This window comes from Carettochelys insculpta, chromosome 3 (assembly GCF_033958435.1).
Source record: "Carettochelys insculpta isolate YL-2023 chromosome 3, ASM3395843v1, whole genome shotgun sequence".
NCBI lineage: Eukaryota > Metazoa > Chordata > Testudines > Carettochelyidae > Carettochelys > Carettochelys insculpta.
The window spans coordinates 3,854,882-3,882,033 of NC_134139.1; the positions used below are offsets into that span (position 1 = coordinate 3,854,882).

Consider the following 27,152-nt stretch of genomic DNA (forward strand, 5'->3'; position numbering starts at 1 on the left):
TGACACGGCTGAGCTACGAGGGCCGATCCCCTGGCCAGGTGAGCAGAGCCAGCGCCAGTCTAGCTGTTCCAGCACTGCCTTCCCATCCTGGGGCCAGGGCCAGAAGTCCGCCAAAGGGAGCAGCGCTGACCTGTGGCTGGTTCCCTGGGTTGCTGAGGCCAGAACACACTCCCAAGGGCCTAGAGATGCCTCCTAAACTGTGGCGATTCTGAAGTGGGAGAGTTATGGGCAGCGTGCTGAGCCCTGTGCTCTCCAAGGGCGGCTAGCCCCTCTGGCAGCCTGGCTCTCGGGGGAAGGTCTGCCCTTGACCCCCTCCAAGGTCTGGATGACTGAGGTGTGTGTGTGTGTGTGTGTGTGTGTGTGTGTAATGAGGTGCTGGAGCTCCAGCCATTGCTGCCAAGCCTAGACCTGCTGGGGCTGCGCCCTGCCTTTGGGACTGAGGGGTGCTCAGAGTGGTGTGCACTGCATTGCTGGCATTGCCACCAGGGGGCTCACAGCCACCTGTCCTGGGCATAGATCCAGTTCAGCCCCAGCCCTGCTGGCCCCATTCAGGCTGCCTTGGGAGCCAGGCACTGTGCCGGTCAAAGCTCAGTGAGCAGTGGCAGAGCAGGCAGGCTGGAGGGGGTCCCCACCAGCCCCAGGGCAGGCAGGACAGGTGTGCCCCTGCAAGTGGGGACTAGGGTGGCTCTAGGGAGCTCAGGCTGGATGGAGAGCTCCTGTGGGAGGCCCCTTGGCCTGGGGGCAGAGGTGGGAAGGTTAGATGCTGAGCTGCTGCTAGACACAGCAATCAGGTTAGGGCTCAGTCCTGCATAGGCTGGAGCTGTTCTGGGGGCTGCTCTAGCTAACTCCTCCCCATTCCCTTGCAGAGTAAACAGAGGGATGGTGCCCCCTATGCAGAGTACGGCGGCTGGTACAAAGCCTGCAAAGTCAGCAGGTAAGGTGGGGCCAGGTCTCCTGTACAGCTGTGCCAAACTCTGGGCAGCTGCTGCACCCCAGCTCTATGTGGTTCCCATTACATACAGGTTTACCACTTAGCTCAGTGGCGCTCTCAGCTCCTCCACTGTACACATCAGTTCGGCACCCTGGCTGAGCCCAGGGGCCATAGCCTCAATAGCCGCAAGCCCAGCTGCGCCTTCCTTTGCAGTAGTAGCCCCCTCTGCTCTTCCCTTGCATCATCCCTTTGGCCTCGGCTCGGCTCGGCTCGGATGCTGCTGTGTTGTCAGCTCTGGGACATGCCAGCCAGTCTGCCTTGCGAGCACATACTCCTCGAGAGTGCCAGGTGAGGCCTGGCTGTGCTGGGAACAGTCACAGAACCCCAGTCCCCATGTTCTTGGAGATGTCCCCTCCCTCTATCTGTGGCAGTCTCGAGTTCGCTGCCTCTCGAGGGCACAGAGCAGCCAGCTAGGGTCGCCGAGGACTCGCAGGTCTGGAGTACGCAGCAGAGAGCTGGTTTTGTAATAAACCGAGAAGCAGCGTGCTCCTATTGAATGGAGGTTTCAGTGGTGCTAAGCAAGAGAAAAAGTGACAGGTGCAGTTCAATTAACACGTTCTAGTCTCTCAAACAATTTTAGCGAGTCACAAGTTTGCCTAAGCAGATTTCTTTCTCACAGCCACTCCCTAGACTATAAAGGGCGCGATCCATAGTCTACATAGACTGAAGGATGCCTACTCCCTAGACTAGGGCTCCAGCTCAGAGGTCCTGCACTCTACCCCCTAAGAAGGACAGCTAAAATGGCGTTGGGCTCCCCATGTTAACCAGAGTTCACTGTCTCTGCCTCATGAGCCAGGAAGTCGTCTTGGTGTGCAGAGTGACTCCAGTAGATTCACTAGGCTCTTTCTTCCTGTGCTTGTTAGTGTGATTTCTGTATCTTGTATGTACATTTTCTTGCCTTGCCCACTGTCTGTAACGAACCTGGCCCTGTTGAGGAGCTCTGTGTGGCTCTGAAGTTTGGCTCTTACCAACAGAAGTCGGTCCAATAAAAGACATTCCTGCTGCCAGCTTGTGTCGTGCTGCATAGTAAGAAATGCAAATGTGGTAGGCAACCAGCTTGGCTTAACAGGGCAATCCGTGGGCAGCTTAAAAAGGTGCCTATAAGAAGTGGAAACATGGACAGCTGACTAAAGAGCATAAATAAATGGCTGGAGAATGCTGAGGAGTGATCAGGAAAGCAAAAGCAGAATTGGAACTGCAGCTGGCAAGTAATGTGGAAGGTAACAAGAAGGGTGTCTACGGGAACGTTAACAGTAGGAGGGTTGTCAGAGAGGGTGTGGGACCATTACTGGATGAGAGAGAGAGAGAGAGAGAGAGCCTAGTGACAGATAACTAAGAGAAGCTGAAGTACTCTTCTTTTTTTGCCTCAGCCTTCACGGACAAGGACAGCTACCACACTACGGTAGTAGACAGTGCAGTATGTGGAGGGCAGCCCCCCAGGGGGAAGGAACGAATTAAGAGCTACTTAGAAAACTAGATGTAGACAAATCTATGAGTCCAGATTTAATGCATCCAAGGACACGGAGGGAATTGGCAGACGTCATTATCAAGCCTTTGGCTATTATCTTTTAAGCCTTGCGGAGAGATCCTAGATGATTGGAAAAAGGCAAATGTAGGGCCCATCTTTAAAAAAGGAAAGAAGAACATTCCAGAGAGCTACAGACCAGTCAGCCTCACTGCAGTCCCTGGGAAAATAATGGAGGGGACCCTCAGGGGATCCATTTTGGAGCACTTGAAGAGCGGAAAGTGATCGAGTAGTCAACATGGATTCTCCAAGGGCAAGTCGTGCCTGACCAATCTGATTAGCTGCTATGATGAGGTAACTGGCTCTGAGGACAGTGGGAAGTCAGTGGATGTGATACACCTTGACTTCAGCAAAGCTTTGGATACAGCCTCCCACAACATTCTTGCCTATAAGTTAAGGAAGTGTGGATTGGATATATGGACTGTAAGATGGATAGAAAGCTGGCTTGACAGTTGGGCCCAGTGAGTAGTGGTCAATGGCTCAATATGTTGTGATGGAGTGGGGGGCGGTGTATGTGTGAGTCAGGCTGGATATCCGAGGCAAGCAGCAGCTCCCAGTGGCTAAGGATGACCCTGGGGCTACAACTGGCAGATAACACCTCTGCCTAAACAAAGAGCAGGGAGGAGCTGAGCTGGGTTTTGAATCGGGGGCGGCAGTTAGAGGCGAGGAAAAGGGAGAGCTGGAAGGCAGCCAGCCTGAGGAGGGGGAAAGCTACACCCCAGAGGGGCACCCCTCGGGGTCTTCCCCCCAGGACAGGTTGGAAGGACTGTCTCTGGCGGCTATGCTGTTGCTTCTGTGAGAAACTGGACATCTGTTGCCTAATAAACCTGCTGTTGTGCCTGCTGAGTGAGAGTCTCTCCTGCCAGCGGACGGGGTGCAGTGCAGGGGGACCCCTGAACCCCATCACATATGTCAATGGCAGTTGGTTTCAAGTGGAGTGCCCCAAGGCTCGATTTTTTTTTTTTGGGGGGGGGGCTGGTGTTGCTCAACATCTTTATTAATGAGCTGGATGAGAGGATAGATTGCACCCTCAGCAATTCTGCAGATGACACCAAGCTAGGGGGACAGATAGGTCACTCTGGATCATGAATAAATTGGAGGATTGGGTCAAAAGAAATCTGATGCGGTTCAACAAGGAGAAGTGTAGAGTCCTGCACTTGGGACGGAAGAATCCCAGGCATTGTTATAGGCTGGGGACCAACTGGCTAAGCAGCAGTACAGCGAATGGGCACCTTGGGGTTATGGTGGATGAGAGGCTGGATAGGAGTCAACAGTGGGCCCTTCTAGCCAAGAAGGGTAACACCATATTGGGGTGCAGTAGGAGGAGCATTTAGAGCAGATCTAGAGAAGTTATTATTTAACTCTGTTCAGCACTTGTAAGGCCACATCTGGATTACTGCATCCAGTTTTGGGGCCCCCAGCACAGAAAGGATGTGGATGTGCTGGAGAAGGTTCAGGGGAGGGCAACGAAAGTGATTAAGGGGCTGGAGCATGTGACCTATGAGGAGAAGCTGAGGGATTTGGGCTTATTTAGTTTGCAGAAGAGAAGACTGAGGGGTGATTTAATAGCAGCCTTCAACTTCCTGAAGGGGAGCTCTAGAGAGGATGGAAAGAGACTGTTCTCAGTGGTGACAGACAGCAGAACAAGGAGCAATGGTCTGAAGTTACAGAGGGGGAGGTGTAGGTTGTCCCTAGGCTGGGGGTGAAGGACTGGAATGTGTTATGGAGAGAGGTGGTGGAATCTCCATCCTTACAGGTTTCTAAGTGCTGGCTCGACAGAGTCCTGGCTGGAATGATTTAGTTGGGGTTGATCCTGCTTGAAGAAGGGGGCTGGACTCTAAGACCTCTTGAGGTCCCTTCCAGCCCTAGGATTTTATGATTCTGTAACCCAGCCAACCAGACAGGGGAATGCACGTTCCTCTCTAGGCAGACTGGAGCAAGGTGCTGCCTCCCAAACACATTAGGAACCTATTTCTGGTAGGTGTCCCTCATGCTTTGTACCTCCCTTTCATTCACCCCCTCAAGGGTGTGCAGCATCTGTGTGTTCACAGGGTGTAATATTTAGCAGGGTTCTGGCACAGCTGAGAACCAACCCCAGGCAAATGGATTAAAACTGGGCCATTTACAGCCCAGGCTAGGATCCCCTTCTCAATAAGGCAAATGAAGCCAGCCACAACTACCTTGGCCAGCCCCACTGGCCAGCCAGCAGCTACACAAGCAAACCCACAGGTTCTCCAGCAGCTCCTAGTGCCCAGACCAGTAACCCTGCTTACTCAGGTGAGAGGCTATGAAAACCTACTTCACCAAATCTACACAGGCTCTTCCAGCCCGCAAAGGGACCAGGCACATCCCCAGGTCAGTGTCTACTTCGGTCTTACCCAAAACAATCCTTGAGACTATAAAATATTCTAGAGGTTTATTAAGAAAGACAGACAGACTAGGGTGAGAGAGAAAAAAATCATTAAAGTGGTAAGTTACATACATCAATTAAAGCTGCCGATGCAGGTACAGACGCTGGTATGTGCTGCCATTCTTGAGAATCTCTGAAAATCTGTCCCCTGAGGGACGGGTCCGCAGCCCATGCAGGCTTAGTTCATGAGGGCTGAAGAACAAGATGGCCCTTGCTGGGGCATCTTTATAGCTTTGTTGTGTGGAGGGAAAAAGCCCTTTCTTCTTCCATAGGCAATGGAGGCTCACCTGATCAGGCTACCTGGTGGGGCACTCTGCCATTGGCTGCCGGGTTAGCCAGCAGGTCAATTTCCATAAGATGTGGATTCTGAGTCTGTGTTCCTCTGTTCACCCTGTGTCACCTGACTCGGAGGTGACCCGCCTTGCACTGTTCCTTAGCTCTCAATAGTGACAGAGAAGGAAATACGTACAATGCTTCCACACCTGTGCTCAGGCTGACATTATACACAAACAATGCCAAACGGGACACATCTCAACTATGCTGAATGCTATGCCGTCCACAGTCTCATAAATATCCCAGACATTATAATCAAACCAGCTGACAAAGGGGGTGCTATTGTCATCATGAATAAGTCAGACTATGAACAGGAGGCAGCCAGACAACTCTCCACCACCACATTCTACAGACCTCTCTCTGCTGATCCAACTTTGGAATTCAAGAGGAAATTACAACTACTACTAAAGGAACTCCCTGATGCTACCTGGGACCTTAGTCACTCAGACACACCATCTGAGCCCCAGCCTGGATTATTCTATTTACTTAGCAAAATCCACACACCTGGAAACCCTGGACACCCTATCGTTTTGGGCATTGGCACCCTCACCACCAGACTATCCAGTTACATCGACTCCCTCCTCAAACCTTATGCCACCAATACTCCCAGCTATCTGCAAGATACCACTGACTTTGAGGAAATGACAAAATGTCAGAAAAGTTCCTGACAATGCCATCCTTGCCACTATGGATGTAGAGGCTCTGTACACTAATATTCCACACAAAGATGGATTACAAGCAATCAGGAATACCATCCCTGATGTCAACACAGCCAATCTGCTGTCTGACCTCTGTAAATTTGTTCTCACCCACCATTATTTCCAATCTGGGGACAGTTTATACCTCCAGATTAGTGGAACTACTGTGGGCGCACACATGGCCCCACAATATGCTAATATATTTATGGCTGACCTAGAACAACAATTCCTCAGCTCTCGTCCTCTATTACCACTCCTCTACTTAAGATACATCAGTGACATCTTTATGATTTTGACCCATGGTATAGATACTCTAGAAGAGTTCCACAGAGAATTCAACAATCTGCACCCCACCATCAACTTATGCCTCGATTACTGCATGCAAGAGAGACATTTCCTGGACGCTATAGTACAAATCAAGGATGGCTGGATCGGTACCACACTGTACTGGAAACCAACTGATCGCTATACTTACCTACACGCTTCTAGCTTCCATCCTGCACACATAACTAGAACCATTATTTACAGTCAAGCCCTTAGGTACAATCGCATTTTGCTCTGATCCAACTGACAGAGACCAAAAACTACAAGATCTCTACCAAATATTCATAAACCTGAATTACCCACCAGGAGAAATAAAAAAACAAATCGACAGGGCCAGACAAATACCAGAGACCAGCTACTCCAAGATAGGCCCAAAAAAGCCAAGAACAGAACACCAGTGGTCATTACGTAAGAACATAAGAACGGACATATTGGGTCAGACCAAAGGTCTGTCTAGCCCAGTATCCTGTCTGCTGACAGTAGCTAATGCCTGGTGCCCCAGAGGAGGTGAACCTAAGACAATGATCAAGCGATTTGTCTCCTGCCATCCATCTCCAGCCTTTGACTAAAGGCTCGGGGCACCATACCTTACCCCTTGCTAATAGCCATCTATGGACCTAACCTCCAAATATTTATCAAGCTCTTTTTTTAAACTCTGTTAGAGTCCTGGCCTTCACATTACCTACAGCCCCCAACTCAAACCACTGCAACGAATTATTAAAGACCTACAACCTAGCCTTAATCAGGATGCCACGCTCCAGAAGGCCCTAGGTGACAGGCCTGTTCTCTCCTACAGCCAACCTCCCAACCTTACGAGGATTCTAACCAATAGCCACAGGCTATACTGCAGGAACACCAGTCCTGGGACTTTTCCTTGCAACAAAGCCCGCTGCCAGCTTTGTCCACGTATCTATTCTGGCAATACCATCACCAGATCTAACCAGGTTACTCACAAAATCACAGGCACGTTCTCATGCTCCTCAACTAACGTCATATATGCCATCATGTGCCAATGATGCCCAGATGCTTTGTATATTGGACAGACTTCATACTCTCTCAGACAAAGAGTTAATGGGCACAAAACAGACATCAAAACGTTCCTGATCCACAAACCAGTTAGTCAACATTTTAATGGAGCGGGCCATTCTGTTAATGACTTAAGTCTGTGTTTTATTGAAGAAGAATTTCCAGTCAGCTTTACAAAGAGAAGCTGCTGAACTTTCATATTCAAATTGGATGCATTAACACATGGTTTGAACTGGGATGCAAACTTTCTGGGACATTATAGGGGCTCTTTGGCATACTTGGCTTAATCTAATTCTTGACCCCCTCCCCCCGCTCTCTATTTGCTCACCTTGATCATTTTTTTTTTTTCTGATTTTTATCAACTTTGATTACTGTTTTGGTTCTCTATGCCTTAAATATTGAGTCTGTTCTGGTCTGGCTATGGTCTGAAGAGGTGGGTCCGTCCCACGAAAGCTCATCACCTAATAAATTATTTTGTTAGTCTTTAAGTGCTACTGGACTGCATTATTTTTTTTTCTTTTTTTTTTTTTCTTTTTAAGCTGTCGATGTTTCTGATGCAGGTATAAAGCCACTATTTATAACCAAAACAAAAAAGCAGTCCAGTAGCACTTAAAGACTAACAAAATAATTTATTAGGTGAGCTTTTGAAAGCTCATCACCTTATAAATTATTCTTAGTCGTTGAAGTACTATTGGACTGCTTTTTTGTTTTGATAGTGTGTAGACTAGCATGGCTTTCCCTCTGTCACTATTTATAAGTTCACATACAGCAACAGTGACTCGCCAGCTCTCATTAGACACCTCACTTGGCACAGGCTTATTACAGTGGTCACTGGAAATGGCTTTAGACCAATTGTAATGATGCAGTAACATCACACAGGGCCTTCAGGGAGAGTTGTTGGCTGGGCCCTCCTGTGTGACGTGGCCCATCGCAGAAGGCTGGGTGTCTGGCAGCTCCCCTCCCATGGCTCGGGCTCTCCTGCTCCAGTCTGTCAGAGGGGACTGGTGCAGTTCTGGCCCATCTCTCCCCAGTTAATCCAGCCCCCTGGAACACTCCCAGAAACTGTCCTACTGAGCTGAGCCTTCCCAGTATGGCAGGGGCCAACCATGCACGCCAAGGCAGGTGCCAGGAGCTGCTGGGGGGATGGATAGATGCTGCCTCAGCCTCACATCCCCTCTCACCCCCCAGCCCGACAGTGACCTCCACCCTGCGGAATCTAGGTGCTCTGTACAGGCGCCAGGGCAAGCTGGAGGCAGCGGAGACGCTGGAGGCGTGTGCACTGCAGTCTCGGCGACAGGTAACCCGGGGTGCCCTGGCAATCTGGACCATGGGATTGGGGGGCGGGGGCTTGCTTGCTGACTTGTCCCCTCAGAGTGGCGATAGGATCTCCTGGGCATGGAGCCCTATAAGGCCTACTTCCCTCAGGTTCTGGAGGCCTAGTCCGGGTGGGTTTAAGTCAAGTAATCCCATTGGCATGCCCTAGGGCAGGGTTGTGCATGGGTGTCTGCGGTACAGCAAGGAGCTGGGGTTTGGGGCAGATTCTTGCTACAGATGCATTAGGCTGGCTGGCAGCTGGGGAGCCATTCCTCCGCGCCACAGGAGCTGCTGGGCAGAAGGGGAATTTCCCAAGGCTGATGAGATCAGATGGCTGGAGTCCTAGGCTGGGTGGTGCAGCTGAGGACTGCAGAAGGGCTGAGCTGCTAACAAATGGGTGACTGCCGAGTGCTGGAGGATAACAGAGCATGCACTGCACTGCTCTGTTCAGCAGGGTGCTGGTGGAGGCCATGGGAGCTGCAGAGGTGAGAGCATTGCTCCGTTGGAGGCCTAACAGACAGAACGCTGGAGGCCACGGGCTGGCCTCTGCCAAGAGCAGTGGTGCCCTGGAAGTTGAGCATGTCAGCCCGTGAGCTGCTGATAGGAGCAGGCGCACTGATTGCTTGGCTTTGTGGGCAATGGCCGGTGGGACTGCCAGCTGTCCGGTCACCATGCTGCCAGAGCTTTCCAGGCGGGCTCTGTTTGGCCTGTGTGTAATGCTCTAGCAGGCCCCCTCAGAGCTAAGCAGGGCCCAGGGACGCTCTCCTGGCTTTGCTGCCTGCTGACAGCAGCAAGTCGCTCTTGGCTTTCACCTTGGCTGCTGGGTGGCTGGGTTTGTGCTGGCCCTTTTGGGCAGCCGCCTGGGTGCTCTGAGGCTGGAGATGGGCCATGCGATGTCCCTGGGGGGATGGTGGCACTGGCTCTTGGTAGCAGTGTGGGGCCAGCCCTGACCTGCATCCTCTTGTGCTGGCTGCTCTGCAGGGCATTGACCCCATTAACCAGACCAAGGTGGTGGAGATTCTGAAGGAAAGAGGCGGCGCGGAGAGGAGGCGGAGCCGGGACAGTCTGGGGGGCAGTGTCAAGTACGAGAGCGCCGCAGACGGTAGCGAGGAAGTGAGTATGGGCGTGGAGTGGAGCAGGGTAAGTACAAAGCCACCATCAAGAACTGCCTAGGCCAGCTGGGAGAGGCGGGGGCAGCATGTGCCCAGGGGCTGTGCCGGAGCACTGCCTCAGGGAGCTGCTGGCCTGTCATGGCATCCCGGCCTGCCTCATTCATTCCCTCCCCTGCCCTCCCTTGCCAGTAGCCAGCAGGGCCAGGGAGAGGAGCGCCTGGCGTTCATGCCGCTGTCACTCCTGGCCTTGGCTGTGTCCTGGCTTGCCCCTAACTCCGCCTTGGCACCCCCATTAACACCCCTGCGCTCTGGCTGCATCTGCACTGACTGCCAGGCCTGAGGGAGCCTGGCGCAGCTCCTGTGCCCTGGGGTGGGCCGCACCTTCAGGGCATTGTGCGTGTGCGTGCGTGCGTGGAGAGAGTCAAGGTGGCGAGGGGGTTAGAGCTTCAGGCTGCTGCCCTGGGGGACTGGAAGCTGTAGGCTCCCAGCACATGGCACACTGGCCCCAAGCGGTGGCAGTAGGGACTTGGTCTGGGGTTAGCGCTCAGTGGGAGCCCAGGTGAGGGAGGGTGGGGAGGAAAGAGTGTCCAGCCCTGCCGGCCCCCACGCCCTCCCTGCAAAGGAGGTTGTAGCTCTCGTCTGGCTCCAGAGGCTAGGGCAGGCTTGTTCCCAATGCCGAACGGGGCACCAGCTCCCTGGCCTGGAGGAACGGGGGTGGGTCTCGCTAGGAGTGCGCTGCTCTGGGTCAGACTCGTGAAGGGCAGAGGGGAAATGCGGGGTCTTGGTACTTGGGAGGAGGGGTGCGTTCTGGCTCCAAGGCCCTGGGAGTGGAACAGGGTAGCTAGTGCCTGAGCCTGTGACCTAGAGGGAGGGGGGCACCGTGTGTGGGGTGGGGAGGCCTAGGCTGGGCAACTCCTGACCGCTGTGATCCTGGCTACATTAACACCCCTGCACACCTTCTCCATCAGCTGCCTAACGCCATCCCACTGCACACCCACCCTGCATGAGCCGCTCCTCCCTTCCTGTGCCATGACAGCCAAGCAGCACCACGCCTCTCGCTCTCTTGATTGTGGATTGTACCCAAATGGCAGCTGTGGAGCAGCCTTGCCAAAGCAGCGTGGGGAGCCCCTGGGGTGGGAGTACAACTGGCAGGGAGCGCACAGGGCTGGCGCGGAGTCCACAGCCTGGGAGCAGGGCAAGGAGGGCTGTCCTCCCAGGGCAGCAGGCTGGGGTTCTCCTTCCACAGGGTGGCGGTGATCCCCTCTGGAGGCCTGCCCTGCCTGGATGAGTCTCGGCAGGACCTGTCATTGCCCAGAAGGGGCGGGGGCTGTCCCCTACCACTGAGCTCCTGGCTTGCCTTTCCCTGCTCAGCTCCTCCTGTGCTGTGCATCTGCATTGTCATGCCCTGTGATCTGCTTTCTTCTGGTGGTGGGCTGGGAGCGCTTTCCCTGAGGGCCTGACTTGATCACACCCTGTGCCACACCCCAGCCCCAGCTGCTCCCCTACCTGGGGAAGCCAGCACCTCCTGTTGCATCCTGGCCCGAGGAGGCCTAGCAGCACCAGCCATGGAAGGAGGCCGGGAAGGGCCGCAGCTCACAGCTGCTCCCCCGAGGAACCTGATGCCTCAGTGCACTTCCCAATCTACGGTAGCAATGGTCAGCTGTTGTCTATTGTCTATATCTATTGTCCCCTGGCCTGGCCGGCTCCCCTGCAGCCCTGATGTTCGCTGCCATGACCTGGCTTGGTCATCTGGCTCTCCTATGGCTGTCCTGCCCCCTGGCCTGGCTCTCCCACAGCCCCGCTGTCTGCTGGCCTGACCTGGCCAGCTTGCTCTGCCACTGCCCTGCTGCTCACTGACCTGGCCTCCCCCACAACCCTGCTGGCCTGGCCGGGCCGGGCCGTGTGGCTTCCCTGCAGCTCTGCTGGGCAGTAGCTCTGCTCCATGGCTACGTGCCCTTCCTGGGGTCACTTGAGATTTGCCCCTCGGGGGGAGTTTCTCCTGGCTGTGTTCTGGAGGGTTCAGAAGCCCCACTTGTGGTGCTGATCCCAGCACCCGCTCCCCAAGTGCTAACCCCAGTCCTGGCCCTCTGCCCCCTGCAGCCAGAGGTTGTGTAACGGCCAGTGGTTGTCAGCATGCAGAGAGGGCCCAGAAGCGCCAGAGGCCTCTGTCCATGAACTGCTGTCCTGCCCTAGAGCAGCTCCCAGTAGCAGCAGCAGCATCGCCTGGCAGGGAGCACCTCTGCTCTGCCCAGGGCCCTCCCAAGGGCCCATTCTGACCAACACCTGGCTGGAGCGGGGGCAGGGGCCTCTGGTGCTTTCATTAGCAAGCCCAGTCCCGCCTGGCCTGGCTTTCTCACAGCCTTGCTGTGAAACTGTGGCCACGTCCCCATCAGCCAGCCAGCAGTGGGGTGGGAGGATGGAGTCACTGCTTGTTGGCACCATTCGCTCCAGGGACTAGTTTAACACCTGGCAGAAAAGGTATCTGTGTCCTCCCTCTATGTGGGGCATGACAGCTGCTGGGCCCAGCATGGAGCCAGCCGTCAGGGGCTCCCAACCCTTCCCAGGCTTCTGTGTGTGCACTCAGATCCTCCGGCCCAGCCTCCCTTTAACTCCCCGCTGTTTGGGTGCTGCAGAAGCTTAGCACTTCCGGCCCCTGGCTGCGTCTCCCTGCTCCCCTAGGAGCAGCGCTTCTTCGGGCAGCTGTGTGTTTTTGCCTCTGCCCGAGGTGGAGCACAGCCCACTGTGCCCCGGGTTACCTCCCTCCTCGCTAGGGCCTTGTAAATGACGTCTTTCTCCTCTCTGTGCCCTAGGCTTAAATGCCTCGAGACTCCCTCTTTCCCTTCCACTACAATCACCGGATGTATGTGTTGTACCTTCCGACCTTTCCTCCGCACCATCCCTCCTTCCACCGCTCCTGCTTTCCTCGGCAAGGACTCCACGCCAGCCCCAGCCTACCTGCTCAGGCGCGAGGCGCGCCCCAGCACCTGCAGAGGAGCGCCCGGCTGCCAGGGGCTCAGCCGCTGTACTCTGTCACCCAGCAAGAGAGCAGGAAGAATCGGCGTGGAGCTGCCTGCTCCCCTGGCCAGGGCAGGGATCCCTCTGGCCCCTGTCCTCTGCTTCTGTCCTTGTGGTGCTGGGGCCTGGCCTGCTGCTGAAAAGTGCCCTCACTTCCTGGGTGTGCAGTACACGCCCCCGGGAGCTCACCTGCTACTCTACACACACCCCCCGGGCCAACAAACTGCTCTACATCACACCTGCCTTCTCCGCTCCCTGCTCTGCCCTTAGCTGCCCAGGCATGGGCGTGCTGGGGGTACTGCTCAGGCCTGCACGCTGGGGGATCTCCACGGGGCCATGCATGGACGCTGTGGTTGCTGTAGCCTTCCGTCCCTTTAGAATGGGCCTGTGTCTGGTAGCACTGGCTGGGTCAGAGGCTGGGGTGAGCAAGGCTGGCTCTGCCCTGGGGCTCGGGGCCCTGCTGTGACTCCCAGGGGGTCGTGTTGGCTCTGACTGGGAATGAGGCCTGAGCAGGTGCCGAGGCTGAGGGGAGCAGAGGGCTGCCCAGCAAGCAGGGCTGCTGATCCAGACTCCCAGTCGGGGTGGGGGCCAGCAGCTGAAGGGGCTGTGGGGGGTATGCATGGGACAGGTGCTGTTCTGTGCCCCTCTGTGAAGTGTTCAGTCCTGGCCTCTGCTGAGACCCTTGGCTGGGGTCCAGCCTGGGCTCCAGTGTAGCCATGAGGTGACTGCTAAGAAACCTGTTCCACCCCACCCCGTTTCCCCAGTGCGCTCTTGCGGGGATGGCGCGGTGCTTCTCCTTTCGGAGGAAGGGAGCTGGGAAGGAACGAACAGAGGCTGGAGCCATGGCACCATGGGAGGGGAGCAGGCAGGCTGCAGCTGGAGCTCCCAGCAGGGCCCCCCGGGGGAATGGCTGTGGGGAGGAGCGGTAGGGCAGGTTACAGGGGAGAGGGGCTGAGCGCTGTGAGCTGGCCGTAGGGGTCCAGCTGGGTGGTGTAGGAAGAGGCAGAGCATGGCATGTCTCTAAGGCGTGGAGTGGGGAGTTCCCTCGCCCAGCCTGACTCATGCCAGACAGCAGCTGCGCAGCCCTTGACCAGGGCGCTGGGCTGGGAGTTGCCTCTGACACTCCCAGGTCACTTTCTGTAGCTTCCTAAGAGGCTACAATGGGAATGGGTCCATGTCCTGCCCTGCCCCTCCCCTCCCCATTGTGGCCCCTGGTTACCCTGGTAGCAGATGGGCTGATGCCGAAGAGGGGCTCTCGGAGAGCACCTAGAAATGTGCTGAGACCGCAGATCTCTTCCGGCAGGGCTCCAAGCAGCTCCCCGTGCAAGGACTCCCCAGGTGGGGCGTAGAGAGAAGAGCTAGGCGCTGCCTCTTGCTGTCGTGGGGGTGTTGGAATAAAGTCCGTGTGCTGTATGTGAAACAATCAGAGGTTTATTGCAACCAGCTGGCGGAGTGATTCTGAACTTGGTCGAGTTTCAGAATGTGCTGCCAGGCAGCAAGTTATGATTGCTTAGAGGGAGAGCTGATAGGCAGAGGAAGGAATAGGAGCAGCCAGTAAGGGAATGAGCATAATCACTGAACAATCACTGAGCAATCTAGATGAATTAACAGACAATCTGGGAGTTAGAGCGTTTCCGTGTGCAGTTTACAGAACGTTTTACCTATAGACAGCAAGTCCTTTGACGAGTGCAGTCGTCAACACCGATGTGTAAAGCCGCCATGTCTCGTTAGTAGTACACGGATGTGGGAAGCCCCGATGTCGTGTCTGGCGTCCTGCTGTAATCTTTGCATGGACATAACCATTTGTGTATCTCTACAGAATCAAAGCAGAAGGTAGTGGAAAGAATCTTGTCAATTGCCCTTTAACCATAGTCCCATGCCCTGCCCTGCAGGGTCCCTTCCTGGAATGTGGCTGCCTGGGGAGTTTTATACCAGCTGGGAGCCCCTCCCCTGCAGCCATCTGGGGAGGTCATTACCAGACTCCATTTTGGAACAAGAAGTCTCGTGGCACCTTATCGACTAACAGATATTTTGGAGCGTGAGCTCTCATGGGCAAAGACCCACTTCTGTTAGTCCATAAGGTGCCACAGAACTTGTTTTAGAAGATACCCACTAGCTCGGCTGCCTCTCTGATACTTGTCACCGTTTTGGAATAGTGGTTCTTGGCAAATTTCCTGGTCTACTTCAGAATTTTCTCCTGTGGGGGCATGGGAGAGGGCAGGGCTGCAGGCAGTCTAGAAGGGCCCTCCAGGATTCTCTGCGCAGGGGACAGCGTTCTAGTCTTGACTGGAACGCAGGATCTGGTCCAAGAGGTAACTGTTACTGGACCGCTTGGAAATAGTGACCACAATATAATAACTTTTAATATTCCTGTGTTGGGAAGAACACCGCAGCGGTCAAACACTCTGGCATTTAATTTCAAAAAGGGGAATTACACTAAAATGAGGAAGCTAGTTAACAGAAACTAAAAAGTAGAGTAACTAAACTAAAATCCCTGGAAGCTGCATGGAAACTGTTTAAAGACACCATACTAGAGGCCCAACTTAAATGTATACCCCAAATAAAAAAACACAGTAAGAGACCTAACAAAGAACCACCATGGTTTAACAGCCATGTTAAAAAGGCAGTGAGAGAGAAAAGGGCAACTTTCAAAAAGTGGAAGTCAAATCCTAGTGAGGAAAATAGAAAGGAACATAAACACTCCCAAATTAAGTGTCATAATGTAATAAGAAAAGCCAAAAAAGATTTTGAGGAACAGCTAGCCAAAAATTCAAAAAACGATAGTAAAATGTTTTTTAAATACATTAGAAGCAGGAAGCCCGCTAAAAAAGCAGTGGGGCCCTTGGACGATAAAGATATAAAAGGAGCGATCAAGGAAGACAGTGCCATTGCGGAGCGATTAAATAATTTCTTTGCTTCAGTCTTCACGGCTGAGGATGTTACAGAGGTTCCTAAATCTGAGCCAGCCTTTTTAGGTGACAAATCTGAGGAACTCTCTCAGATTGAAGTGACATTAGAGGAAGTTTTGGAATTAATTGATAAGCTAAATAGTAACAAGTCTCCAGGACCAGATGGTATTCACCCAAGGGTTCTGAAAGAACTCAAATGTGAAATTGCGGAGTTATTAACAGTGGTTTGTAACCTATCCTTTAAATCCGCTTCGGTACCCAATGACTGGAAGACGGCCAATATAACACCAATATTTAAAAAAGGCTCTAGAGGAGACCCTGGCAATTATAGACCGATAAGTCTAACATCAGTACCAGGCAAATTAGTAGAAACACTAGTAAAGAATAAAATTGCAAGGCACGTAGAAGAGCACGAATTGTTGGGCAAAAGTCAGCATGGTTTCTGCAGAGGGAAGTCGTGTCTAACTAATCTATTAGAATTCTTTGAAGGGGTTAATAAACATGCGGACAAGGGGCACCCAGTGGACATAATATACCTAGATTTCCAGAAAGCCTTTGACACGGTTCCACACCAAAGGCTTTTATGTAAATTAGGCGGTCATGGGATAGGAGGAAAGATCCTTTCATGGATCGGGAATTGGTTAAAAGACAGAAAACAAAGGGTTGGAATAAATGGTAAATGTTCACAATGGAGGGGGGTAACTAGTGGTGTTCCCCAGGGGTCAGTCCTGGGACCGATCCTGTTCAACTTGTTCATCAATGATCTAGAAAATGAGGTAAGCAGTGAGGTGGCAAAGTTTGCAGATGACACCAAGTTGTTCAGGACAGTCAAAACCAAAAGGGATTGTGAAGAACTACAAAAAGATCTCAGCAAACTGAGTGATTGGGCAGCAAAATGGCAAATGAAATTTAATGTGGGTAAGTGTAAGGTAATGCATGTTGGAAAAAATAACCCAAATTACACGTACAACATGATGGGGTCAAATTTAGCTACGACAGATCAGGAAAGGGATCTTGGAGTTATAGTGGATAGTTCTCTGAAGACATCCACGCAGTGTGCAGCGGCAGTTAGTAAAGCAAATAGGATGTTAGGAATTATTAAAAAAGGGATAGATAATAAGACAAAAGATATCATACTTCCCCTATATAAAACTATGGTACGCCCACATCTTGAGTACTGCGTGCAGATGTGGTCTCCTCACCTCAAAAAAGATATATTTGCATTAGAAAAGGTTCAGAAAAGGGCGACTAAGATGATTAGGGGCTTGGAACGGGTCCCATATGGGGAGAGGCTAGAGAGACTGGGACTTTTCAGTTTGGAAAAGAGGCGATTGAGGGGCGATATGATAGAGGTACATAAAATCATGAATGGTGTGGAGAAAGTGAATATAGAAAAATTATTTACCTTTTCCCATAATACAAGAACTAGGGGACACCAAATGAAATTGATGGGTAGTAGGTTCAAAACTAATAAAAGGAAATTTTTCTTCACACAGCGCACAGTCAACCTGTGGAACTCCTTGCCCGAGGAGGCTGTGAAGGCCAGGACTCTATTAGGGTTTAAAAAAGAGCTTGATAAATTTTTGCAGGTTAGGTCCATAAATGGCTATTAGCCAGGGGTAAAGTATGGTGCCCTAGCCTTCAGTACAGGGGCAGGAGATGGATGGCAGGAGATAAATCACTTGATCATTGTCTTCTGTTCTCCTTCTCTGGGGCACCTGGCATTGGCCACCGTCAGCAGATGGGATGCTGGGCTGGATGGACCTTTGGTCTGACCCAGTATGGCCGTTCTTATGTTCTTATGCTTTGCATGGGGGGCAGTTGCCTGGAGCTCTGAGCTGTGGGTGGGGTCGCTTGCCCCAGGGCTCGGTGGCCTGGAGAGGGTTGCCTAGCAAAGGGAGGGGTGTCAGCCCTGGAGCACTTTGCCCAAGAGGGGCTGTGGAGCAGGGCTGTGTGTGGCCTATGAGAATGCTGACCCTTACTGCTGGCAGCCCCTCTGGGCCCTGGCCTCCAGGGGAGGATTGGCAGGGTCTCTCTTTCAGGGAGCCAGAGGCCTGTTGCTGCCAGGTGCCCGGTAGCTGCTGTCTCCCACCCTGAGTGCAGGGCAATCCTTGGTTTGGGGTGCTGGGCTCCCAGCTCGCTCCCTAGTAGTCCCCAGGCTCCCACCCTGTGCCACCCCTGGGCCAGGATGCTGTGAGGAAGCCTCTCCTTGGCTCCTGCTCCTGCTCCCTCCCCAGAGAGCTGTAAAGCAGCCCCTGCTCCTGTGTCTCTGCGCCCACGCCCTGGCCTCTGCATGGCTGTGTGCTCTGCCTGCCGCCGGCTCCTGGCGCGGGGTGGGGGGAGCACCTCTGGCGCGAAGTGGGGCTCCCCGTCAATGCTGTGAACTAACTTACCTCCAATTAAAGGCAGCCAGACCTGAACCGCTGCCTGTGCTTCTTTCCGCGCGACATGGGCTCGGCCCGGGACCAGGACTGATACTGTGTGAAGTGAAGCCCCTCCTGCCTTTGCCTGGTTGTGCTACAGCTGCCCTGTCCCAGCCCACCCTTCCTACCACTCCAGGAGTAGGCAGGGGGAGCAGGTGGGGCCGTCAGTGTGAGGCAAGGTGCATCTGAGCATGGCAGTGCTTAGATGCAAAGGTGAGCGAGTGAGCCTGCCCCCTTGAGCAGAGGGGGATGGAGCCCTGAGCAGCCCGTGGTGACATTTCCCAAGTGGGTGGCCACTGGCCGGGGCTGGGTGCCAGAGGCACTGAGCACTCCCAGCAGTGGAGGCTGGGGCTCAGCACCCCGACAGTCAGGTCTGGGCTGCCTCTGGTTGGGCCCAAGCTAGGTGCTGCTTTGGAAAGTGGCGTGCTCAAGCAGGTGTCCATGATCACACCAGGTGCTGGGAATCACGCCCCAGCTCTCCAGGCTGCCAGGCTGGGGGCCCAGCCATGGCGCCCGGCTGCCTCCCTCTGCATGCCTGCAGTCTCTGAGGTCAGAGTCCCAGCCTGGCTCCCCAGACAGAGCAGGAGGGCACTAATGAGCTCCCCCCACAGCTAACCCAGGGGCAGCTCACAGAGGCAGGGGGCCGAGCTTAGGCCTCTCGGGTTCCAGCTTGGCCATGCAGTGACCCCGGAGCTGACCAAAGCTCCAGGCCGGATCCTAGTGGTGCTGGGGGAGCGAGTGGGGAGCTTTGCACTACTGAGACTGTGGGAGTGGGCCGTTTGCTTGGCAGTTGCAGGACCCACCTCTGATAAGCACTAGTGGCCGCTGCCCCGAGCAGGCTGAAGGAATCCTGCCAGATGCTTAGTGGGCCGAGCGGCACTTTGGCCTGACCCAGATAGCTGGAGGCTGGCTCGTGCCCTGACGTAGGAGGGTGCATCCCTGCCCAAGCCTTTCTGTAGCTCCCCTGCCTCTCTCCTTAGCTAGGTACGGGGCCAGCCCTGTGCTGAATACCGCCGCGCTCTTGGCTTCAATGGAAGCCTTGCAGGGCTGCCTAAAGCGGATCTGACAGCTGGGCGCCCCAGGGAGAGAGTGGCACAGCTCCAGCGGTTTGGTTTCTTATGAGAGGGGTTTGATGGATGCGTATTCCCGCCTGGGTGGGGAAGGCAGCAGGTGCTGCTGGGCTCTCTACCCAGCCGAGAGGGGCAGAACAAGAACGCGTGCCTCTTGCCCTTGCACAGCTGTGGATTTGCCACCTCAGTTTCAGGACGGCCCCCTTGCGTTAAGGGCGTGGTGAATAGCTGTGCCTGCCTTTCCCTGCGCACTTCTGCACTTCCTCTCCCCCCGGCAGGTCCCTCTCCACCTCCTCCCAGGCTAGAGCAAACAGGGCTTGTGTTGCTCTTGGACCTTGTGGCCCTGACGGAGCCGTTGGGCTGGGGGCCCTGCAGACGTGCAGGAACAGACCCTTCCTGCCCCAGAGGGCTTACTGGTTATGCTTTCCAGTCTTCCCCGCCCCTCTCTGTGGGTGGTTCTCACTGCCTGTTGTTAACGGCACGCCCTGTCTCAGTGGGAGCCGTGCTGTGCACAATGACCAGGGCAGGCTGCCCAGTGGCGACACAGGACAGCACAGTGACTCTCAGCAGTGTTCTCCAGCCCATTCTTCATCAGCATGAATATACTTCTCTCTCGGACCACCGAGGCCCATGGGTCTTCCCACCAGGCCACACAGTCCTGTTCCCGGAGAGGCTGCAGTTATGGCTGAGGTGTGGGAGCCCTGGATCCCTGGGTTTGCCCCCTCACCCCCAGACAAGGGAGCCCTGGGTGTTGCTCTGTGAGAGGAGGGAAGATTTAAACCCCCACGCCTTTGACGTGTGCTCGAAGCCTGAGGCGGGCACAGTTCCCAACAGGTCGTTGGCTTGCCGGTCAGAGCAGGGCTCTCCTGCTGCAGGGCTCTTCTAGGACCATTTAGCCCCGAGTGCAGTGAGTCAGGTACTCCCTTCCCAGCGTGCACTATCTCGCACGTGCCAGCCACGCTGTCATCAATTGTTCTGCCCATTCCCAGAGCCTCCGGGTCCTTCGCATCTGGGGTCTAGGCACGCTGCAGTCCGTATCGCCCGCACAGCTGCTGCTGTTTGTGTCCAGCCCGAGTGTTCGCTGGTCCTCTCCACTCGGCTGTCAGCCCCAGAGCCTGCAGGCAGTGCTGGTTCCCACCTCTGGGCAGCACCATTTGTGACCAGCCACTGCTTGATGTAACCACGGTCGTGAGCTGGTTATATCATGCTCCTTGCCCACTCCTAGGCATTCTAGTTCCTCTCCTTCTGCTGTAAGTGTCTGTCATTGAAATACCTCCAGTAGGGTGCAGTTTGATGCCCTGTTAGTTCTCCAGAATGTACCCTGTATAGAGCAGGCCTCCCTTTACCAACCCTGATGCTTTACTGCAAAGGCTTGTCAACCCCCAGCTACTGTGAAGGGCCTTTGGGGGCCGGCGAGCACTGGTCCTGTCCCTCCTTGTTCCGGGCACCAGCCAGCATGAGCCCTGGTGCAGCACAGGGAGGGGTCTGCCCCAGCACTCAGCCCTCGCAAGCGCAGCAGCAGCTGCACTGCCCCTATGCGAGGGGAGAGAGCAGACTGCTGGAGGGCACGCTGGGGCAGGCCGATACCCTGTGGCTGAAATAGAGCACTGATGCCCTGGCCCTCCACCTCGCGGGAGAACCTGGCCATCCTTCAGCATTAGCTGTGGGCCAGAGGACTGGCTGCCAGGACACGCGCCCCAGGGCGGACAGGCCGTGGGCACGTGGGGGTTCATTTGCATCCAGTGCAAACGGCCCATGGACTTCAGAGCCCAGGCACAGCAGCTGGAGGCTGGAGCTGCTCTCGGGGGGAGCAGAGAGAGCTGAGACCATTTCAGAGGTGACTGGAGGGCTCTTGCAGTGAGCCATTTTCCCCCAGCCTGGCTTCTGCAGGCAGAGTTCATGGACAGGCCCAGTGCTATTATCTGGTCTGACCTGTATAACACAGACCATAGGATTTCCCCACCATAGTCCCTAGAGCAGAGCTTTCAGAGCAACGGCTGCTCTTGACTGGAAAACAGCCAGTGAGGTGGAACCCACCATGGCCCTGGGTAAGTTGTTCTAAGGGTTATTTACTCTGTTAGAAATTCCCATCTGACTTCTGGTCAGACTTTGTCCAGCTTCCACGCTGAGCCATTCAGTCATGGTTAACTTTGTCAGAACCACAGAGACCTATGAGGTGCCTCCGAGGGACCCAGGCAAGCTAGGAGACCGGGCCCCTCCATGGTCACAAGTTAGTCCTGAGCAAGTTACGGTAACACGCTTGGAGAGAAGTGTCTGAATGAGTCCTCCACCTGCCTGGGTTTGGAGTTAGCTGCACCTGCCTGGGGAAGAGGCTGGGCAGCGTTGTCACGGTGCTGTGAAATTCTCCGAAATGCAGAAGAAGGGACTGGCCAGACATACCACAAGCGTGCCCCTGGCTGTGCACAAGCCCATGGCGTGGTGCCTGTCACCTGCGGCTCTGGGCACAGGTGGGTCGCCCTGTGGAGAAAACACCAGAGCTGAAATGAAGGGCTGCAGAGATGGGCATCAAAAATTGTTGGAGGCCTGGAAAAGCTTCTGCAGCTGGAGAGCGCAGGGTCTGAGTGATGAGCGGGAGACGAGACGTGAGGGGAGAGGGGACGGATTGCAGAGCAGGAAAGGCAGAGAGAGCGCTTGTCGCACACGGACCGGCTCGTGAGCTGGGGAGAGCTGGCCCTGGAATGCAGCACTGCCCCTGACCAAAGGAGAAGCTAGTCTGCAGAGGAGTGACGTCACATTCCTAGGGATGGGCCATCCAGTTCCAGGAGACAGCCCAGGAGCAGCATAGAACCGACTCTACCACTGACTGCCTGGGCTGTGGGAGACACGTCTCGGCACAAGTTATCCCCCTTGTCCTTCGTGGGCTTTCAGGGACTCCCCTCTGCCTTGGCCGCTCCCAGCTGGTGGGAGAGTGGGGCCAACGCACGGACCCAGCCTGACGCTTCCATTTGGAGCAGCTTGCTGTTTCCAAGCCCTGCTGGGGGCGGGAAGACACGGCTGCATCACTCAGGCTCTTTGGCGTAGGGCTGGCTCAGACCCAGAAGGGTTGTTGGCCCTAGAGAGGAGGGGCAGGTGAGGAGGTGACAAGGCTCCACAGGCACTGAAGCACAAAGGGAAGGGCATCAGGCTGCCCGCTGGGCTCTCAGCTTCTCACTGCCCCACGGACCTCTTGCCCCTCCTTGTGAGCGGCTGGCCCTGCGTGTCAGCGATGGGGTTGTGCTGTGGGCTGGCCTGGCCATGGCCATGCTGTGTTCCCAGCTCTGGGCTTGACTTGCTGGGTGACCGGCGTCGCTGCCACTCGGTGGGCCTCAGTGCCAGCCAAGGGATGGCTTAGCCCATCCCGCACCCCTTGGACTCCATCAGTGCTGCTAGGGGGTTGGGTGCCCTCCACCAGGCCACGCACTCGTGCAATGCTCCTGGCACAGCCACACTAGGGCACGTGACAGCCCTCGTGAGCTCCAGCAGACGGGGCGGGGGGTGTAGCTCCCATGGGGGTCGGGGAGTAAAAAGGGGTATGAAAGGGTGAGACGCTGGGAGGGGTCTGCCCCAGCCTGCTGAGACGTGTCCTGGTCAGCTCCTGTAAGGGGGTGAGGGAAGCCCACCTGCCTGGCACCCTCCACAAGGCAAGCCTGCTGCTACCCCCAGCTGCAAGGCAGCTCCGCAGCCCCCGCCACTGCTCTGCATTGTCCCAGCCATGGGCAGAATACCTTTTGTTACCCTCACTGAGGCGTATGGGGATGTGCACAGGCTCCCAGCTGTGGGCGCTCTGCTCACCAACAGCTCAGCTTCCAGGGAACACCTCCCTCCACCCCCAGCCCTCAGCAGCTGCCTGCCAGTGACCAGGGCCAGAGGAGACTGAGGGCACCGTTTCCTGTCTCGGGCGTGGCTTTCCCGGCTGCTTTCCTGGGGTCCATCCTTGCTGAGCTGCTCTGTCTCCACGCTGCAGTGCTGGAATGCAACCGCGTTGGGGCTTTATGCAGAAAGAAAACCCATTTCTCCCATAGTTATTGCCCTTTGATGTCCAGCTATTAGTTTTGAACTGCAATGTTGTCATCCCATCAGTGGGGACAAACACTTAACGTTAGTGGTGCCCATGTATGGTAATGACAATGTGACACTTTAGAGCCAGGGTCTCTCTCGGCCTTAGTTCGCTCCTAGACGTGCACAGAGGAGGGGCCGAGCAGAACAGAGCACTAAGCAAAGTCTCCCAGTCAGAGGCTGTGGGGCGCCGGGCCCCGTTTCCTGCCCCTGCGCCCAGCCCCAGGGCTCTAGGATTGTGGCTGGGGCCCCGTGGCACATCTGTCTTGTTCATTTCTGAACCCGCGTGATGCTTCTGCCCTTCACAAACTTCCCTGGCAGCGAGTCCCACCAGGCGACTGAGTCCAGAGACGTGCCCTCTTTGTGTTCAGCCTGGCTGCCTGCAGCTTTCCTGGGGCGACCCCGGTCCCTGTGCTCTGGGATGGTGTAACTAGCTCGTCCCATTCTCTCTCCACACCAGCTGGGGCTCTGATAGACCTCTGCCCTATCCCTCCCCCTCACCAACCCATTGTCTCCTCTCAGCGCTGTGGTCCTGGTCCTCTGGCTCTCTCCCCGTATGGAAGCACATCCATGCCCCTTACACGGCTGTAGCCCTTCTCCGTGCTTTTCCCCTTTCTCCTGGGGGAGGGTTTAAGCTGGGGAATTCAGGCAGGGCAGAGGGTGTGCAAGGCGGGGGGCAGGCCCTCTGGGGGGGGTGAAATTTCCTCAGGAGGGCAGGGGCACAGCACAATCGGCTGGGTCTCGGGCTCATCCGGCTCATAGAAGTGTTGACGTTGGAGGCTGTTTTTTGTGGCTGTGAAGTCCCGTTTCTGTAGCGATCAGCGAAGTTTTCACATTCGACACACTTCGTCTCTCGCGTGCTGACGGGTGGGGGTTTCGTACGAACAGAGCTGAGATTCCGTCAGTTCGGATTGCATTAGACCCCCCCCCGCCCGCCTTAGGGCATCGCCACCTGCTAACGGCCGCAGCGCTGCTGCGTGGAGGTCACCAGGATGAATCCTGGACAGCTCAGCTGGGGTTAAAGTTGTTCCTGTGGTGTGGCTGCCCTAAGGACGGTCACAGTGGATCAGCCCAGTGGTCCATCCAGCCCAGCACCCTGTCCCCCAACAGGCCAAGGGCGGCTGGAGCCACAGGCCAGCAGGCAGCAGGAGCAGAGGCCATGGCAAGGCTGCAGAGCACCGACCAGTGCAAATAAAAGCCCCCCTCAAGCAGAGAGGCCAGTGGGAGTGACCCATAGCAGAGCAAAGGGGAGCCAAGCACACCCGTTGCTCGGGGAGGGACAGCTCTCTGCCGCAGGGCAGGGTCTCCGCATCCCTCCCTCGAGTGCTGACCCTACTCCTCAGCCCCAGCAGCATGGGCACCAGGCCCCTGGCTGGTAAGAGCTGTCGTTGGGTGGTCCCATCCACAGCCAGAGTCTTTCGGTGCAGGTCTGGGAGGGGGAGAAGGCAGGTGAGGAGTCAGCCCAAGGCCAGCTGTGATGGAAGGGAAGCAGGGGAGACCAGGGTGCCTGCTAATTTTTTTCCATCTGTGGGTGGAATAAATTTTGTTACATGCCCCAGGCAGGTGGGGGATGTGCACCGCCAACAGAAACAAAGGCTGCTGGCTGGGGGCGCTCTGCTGATCAGCTGGGTGGTACCTGAATCTCTGATGGGCAGCCGCCTGAGAGCTCAGCTTAGGGGGAACGCTGTTAGGGAGGAGGGAGAGGAGCAGGATGAACTGCAAAATGCCAGTCAGCAGGTGCCAGGCGCAGCAGGGTGCAGAGTGTGGCTACTGCCAGCGCGCTCATCCGCGAGCAACAGCCTGACCAGTCCTTGCCCGCCCGAGGAACTCGCCTTGTGCCCGCACTGCGCGTGGGGGCGAGGGCTCTCACCGGTCCCAAAGCCCCCCAGCAGCCTGTGGCGTCTGCCCGCTCCTGCATTTGCTCTGCAGGCCAGTGGCCAATGTGGGGCGTGTGCCTTGTGGCGCAAGCAGGGGCTCTCCCTCTGCTAACTGCACTGGCAGTCGCTCTCTGGCCATGCTAGAGACATGGGGTCTCCACGGCACACACCACAGCCTCACAGTAGCTTCCCACCTGTGGCCACAGAGGGCTCGCCGGGGTTAGTTGGCCATCATGTTGGTTTCTTGTGCCAAGCGAGTGCTGGCTGGTGTCAGAGGTGGGCTGGGGATTTCCCCCAGACTTCCCTGCCCGGAGCACGCTGTGCTTGGCTCTGAGGGCAGAGTGTGTGGGCTGCCAGTTCAGGGGAAGTTTGGTTCCATGTACTGCAGCCTTCCCTGGGCATGGGGAGCCGGCCCCCCACTTGTCAGCCACCTGACGGCCCCTGTTGGTTGTCTCTCTCTGCAGGATGGCACCGGTGCCCTGCAGCGCAGCAGCTCGCTGGTGAAGCTTCGAGATGTGCTCCGGAGGAGCAGTGAAATGCTTGTCAAGAAGCTGCAGGGGAACGGCCCCCTGGAGCCCAGGAGCACAAAGTACGCGGCTCCCAGGGGCCCGTCTCCTGTCACATCCACTGCTGCCTCTCAGGCCAGTGGCAGAGCGCAGCAGGAAATGCCATCTGCATACGCCAGGGGCCGCCCATTCCTGAGGCCCATATACCTTTGGGGGCAGGAGCCCTGCACAGACGGGATTCTGCAGAGCCACCCCAGCCTTGGGGCCTGGTGGTACTGCCTTGCGAGGCTGCTTCCTCCACTCAGTCACGCCGGAGCGATAGCAGGCCATGCCCAGAGAGAACAGGAGAGCCAGCAGCTCTCTCACCCTGCCTGTATGGGGAGAGGTGGACCCCGAAGCTTTAGGAGGGGCAGTGGGGATGGGTCTGGAGGTGGGGGAGCCAGGGGCTGCCCAAGCAGCAGTGTATGTCCAAGCCCCTGTGCAGAGCTGCGGGTGCCAGGCTGAGGGCTGGGAGGCTGCGTCCCGTGGGCAGGGGCCAAGCTTGCGAGCTCACTTCTTTCTCTTTCTTTTCCTAGCCTGAAACGAGCAGCATCATTAAATTACCTGAGTAAACCCAGCGACGATTCCTTCCAGGTGAGAGCTCAGCAGCTAGCACCGCCCGTAGGCTGCCTCTCCCACTCAGAGCCCACGGGGCCTGGGCCAGCTGCACGCAGGGCTGACACCCGCCTTGCTGAGATGCAGGCTGGGTGGGGGTCGGGAACGCACAGGGCAAAGCCACTAATACACCGGCACTGGGCAGTGCCAGGGCAGTGTGGGCTCAGGGAGTGAGCAGGGCCAGCGCAGTGGGGGCAGTGCTGCGGGGAGGCAGTGGCAGCTGACATCTCCCTGGACGGGACAGGACAGGAAGGGCCTGAAAGGCTCCTAGAGGCCGAATGAAGACGTGGGGGCTCTCACAGCTCTCCAGTGGAGCTATTTGCCCAGGTGCAGCCGCCATCCCGGCCTGTGTCAGGCATACGGCCAACTGCAATGGCAGGGAACCAGCAGCCCCCAGCATGGGCACCTGCGGGCGCCAGCCTCACAGCTGGGCATGGTATGCAGGGCAGCAGGGCTCCGGCCCAACCGGAGAGCAGCAGTAGGGAGCCCTGGGCCACGTGTGCCAGGGGGCAGGGCAGTTCAGGCTGGACAGAGGCTTTGCAAGCCCCTTGGAGTCGGGCCCAGGGCTGGCTCGTCCGATTCCAGGGGGAGATTTGCTGCAGGGCTGTTTGCTGGCTCGGAGCCGTCCTCAGAAACAAAACCCAAACCTGCGTCACTGGGAGAGCCCTTCAACATGCAGAAGCAGGACCCCGGGCGTGCCTGCCTGGGGCTGCAGCCAGCCTGAAATAGCAGCTCGGACAGGGCTGAACTGCCTCAGAACTGTTCAGGAACTCCAGACGCTGGAGCCCAGCAATGAGTCACGTGGCAAAGCCATGTAGTCACTGATGAGAACTTTAACACAACATCTCTCCTTCCCCCAGGCCCGTGAGCCTGTCCACGGAGCCTTCCCCCAAGCCTCTGGCTGCCCAC

General features: G+C 56.1%; 1 protein-coding gene across 6 annotated transcripts in view; it reads left to right on the forward strand.

The window, feature by feature from the left end:
* The window catches only part of KLC4 (kinesin light chain 4), a 56,680-nt gene that overhangs the window by 27,351 nt on the left and 2,177 nt on the right, over positions 1 to 27,152 (forward strand). For 3 of the 6 annotated variants that reach the window (XM_074989261.1, XM_074989264.1, XM_074989262.1), the window contains exons 11-15: positions 867 to 934; positions 8,496 to 8,604; positions 9,603 to 9,761; positions 25,548 to 25,672; positions 26,165 to 26,222. In XM_074989261.1, the coding sequence (XP_074845362.1) occupies positions 867 to 934; positions 8,496 to 8,604; positions 9,603 to 9,761; positions 25,548 to 25,672; positions 26,165 to 26,222 (519 nt within the window). Of the gene's footprint in view, positions 1 to 866; positions 935 to 8,495; positions 8,605 to 9,602; positions 9,762 to 12,543; positions 18,482 to 25,547; positions 25,673 to 26,164; positions 26,223 to 27,152 lie in introns of those variants that run through there. The other 3 variants (XM_074989265.1, XM_074989266.1, XM_074989267.1) reach the window with 3 other exon arrangements.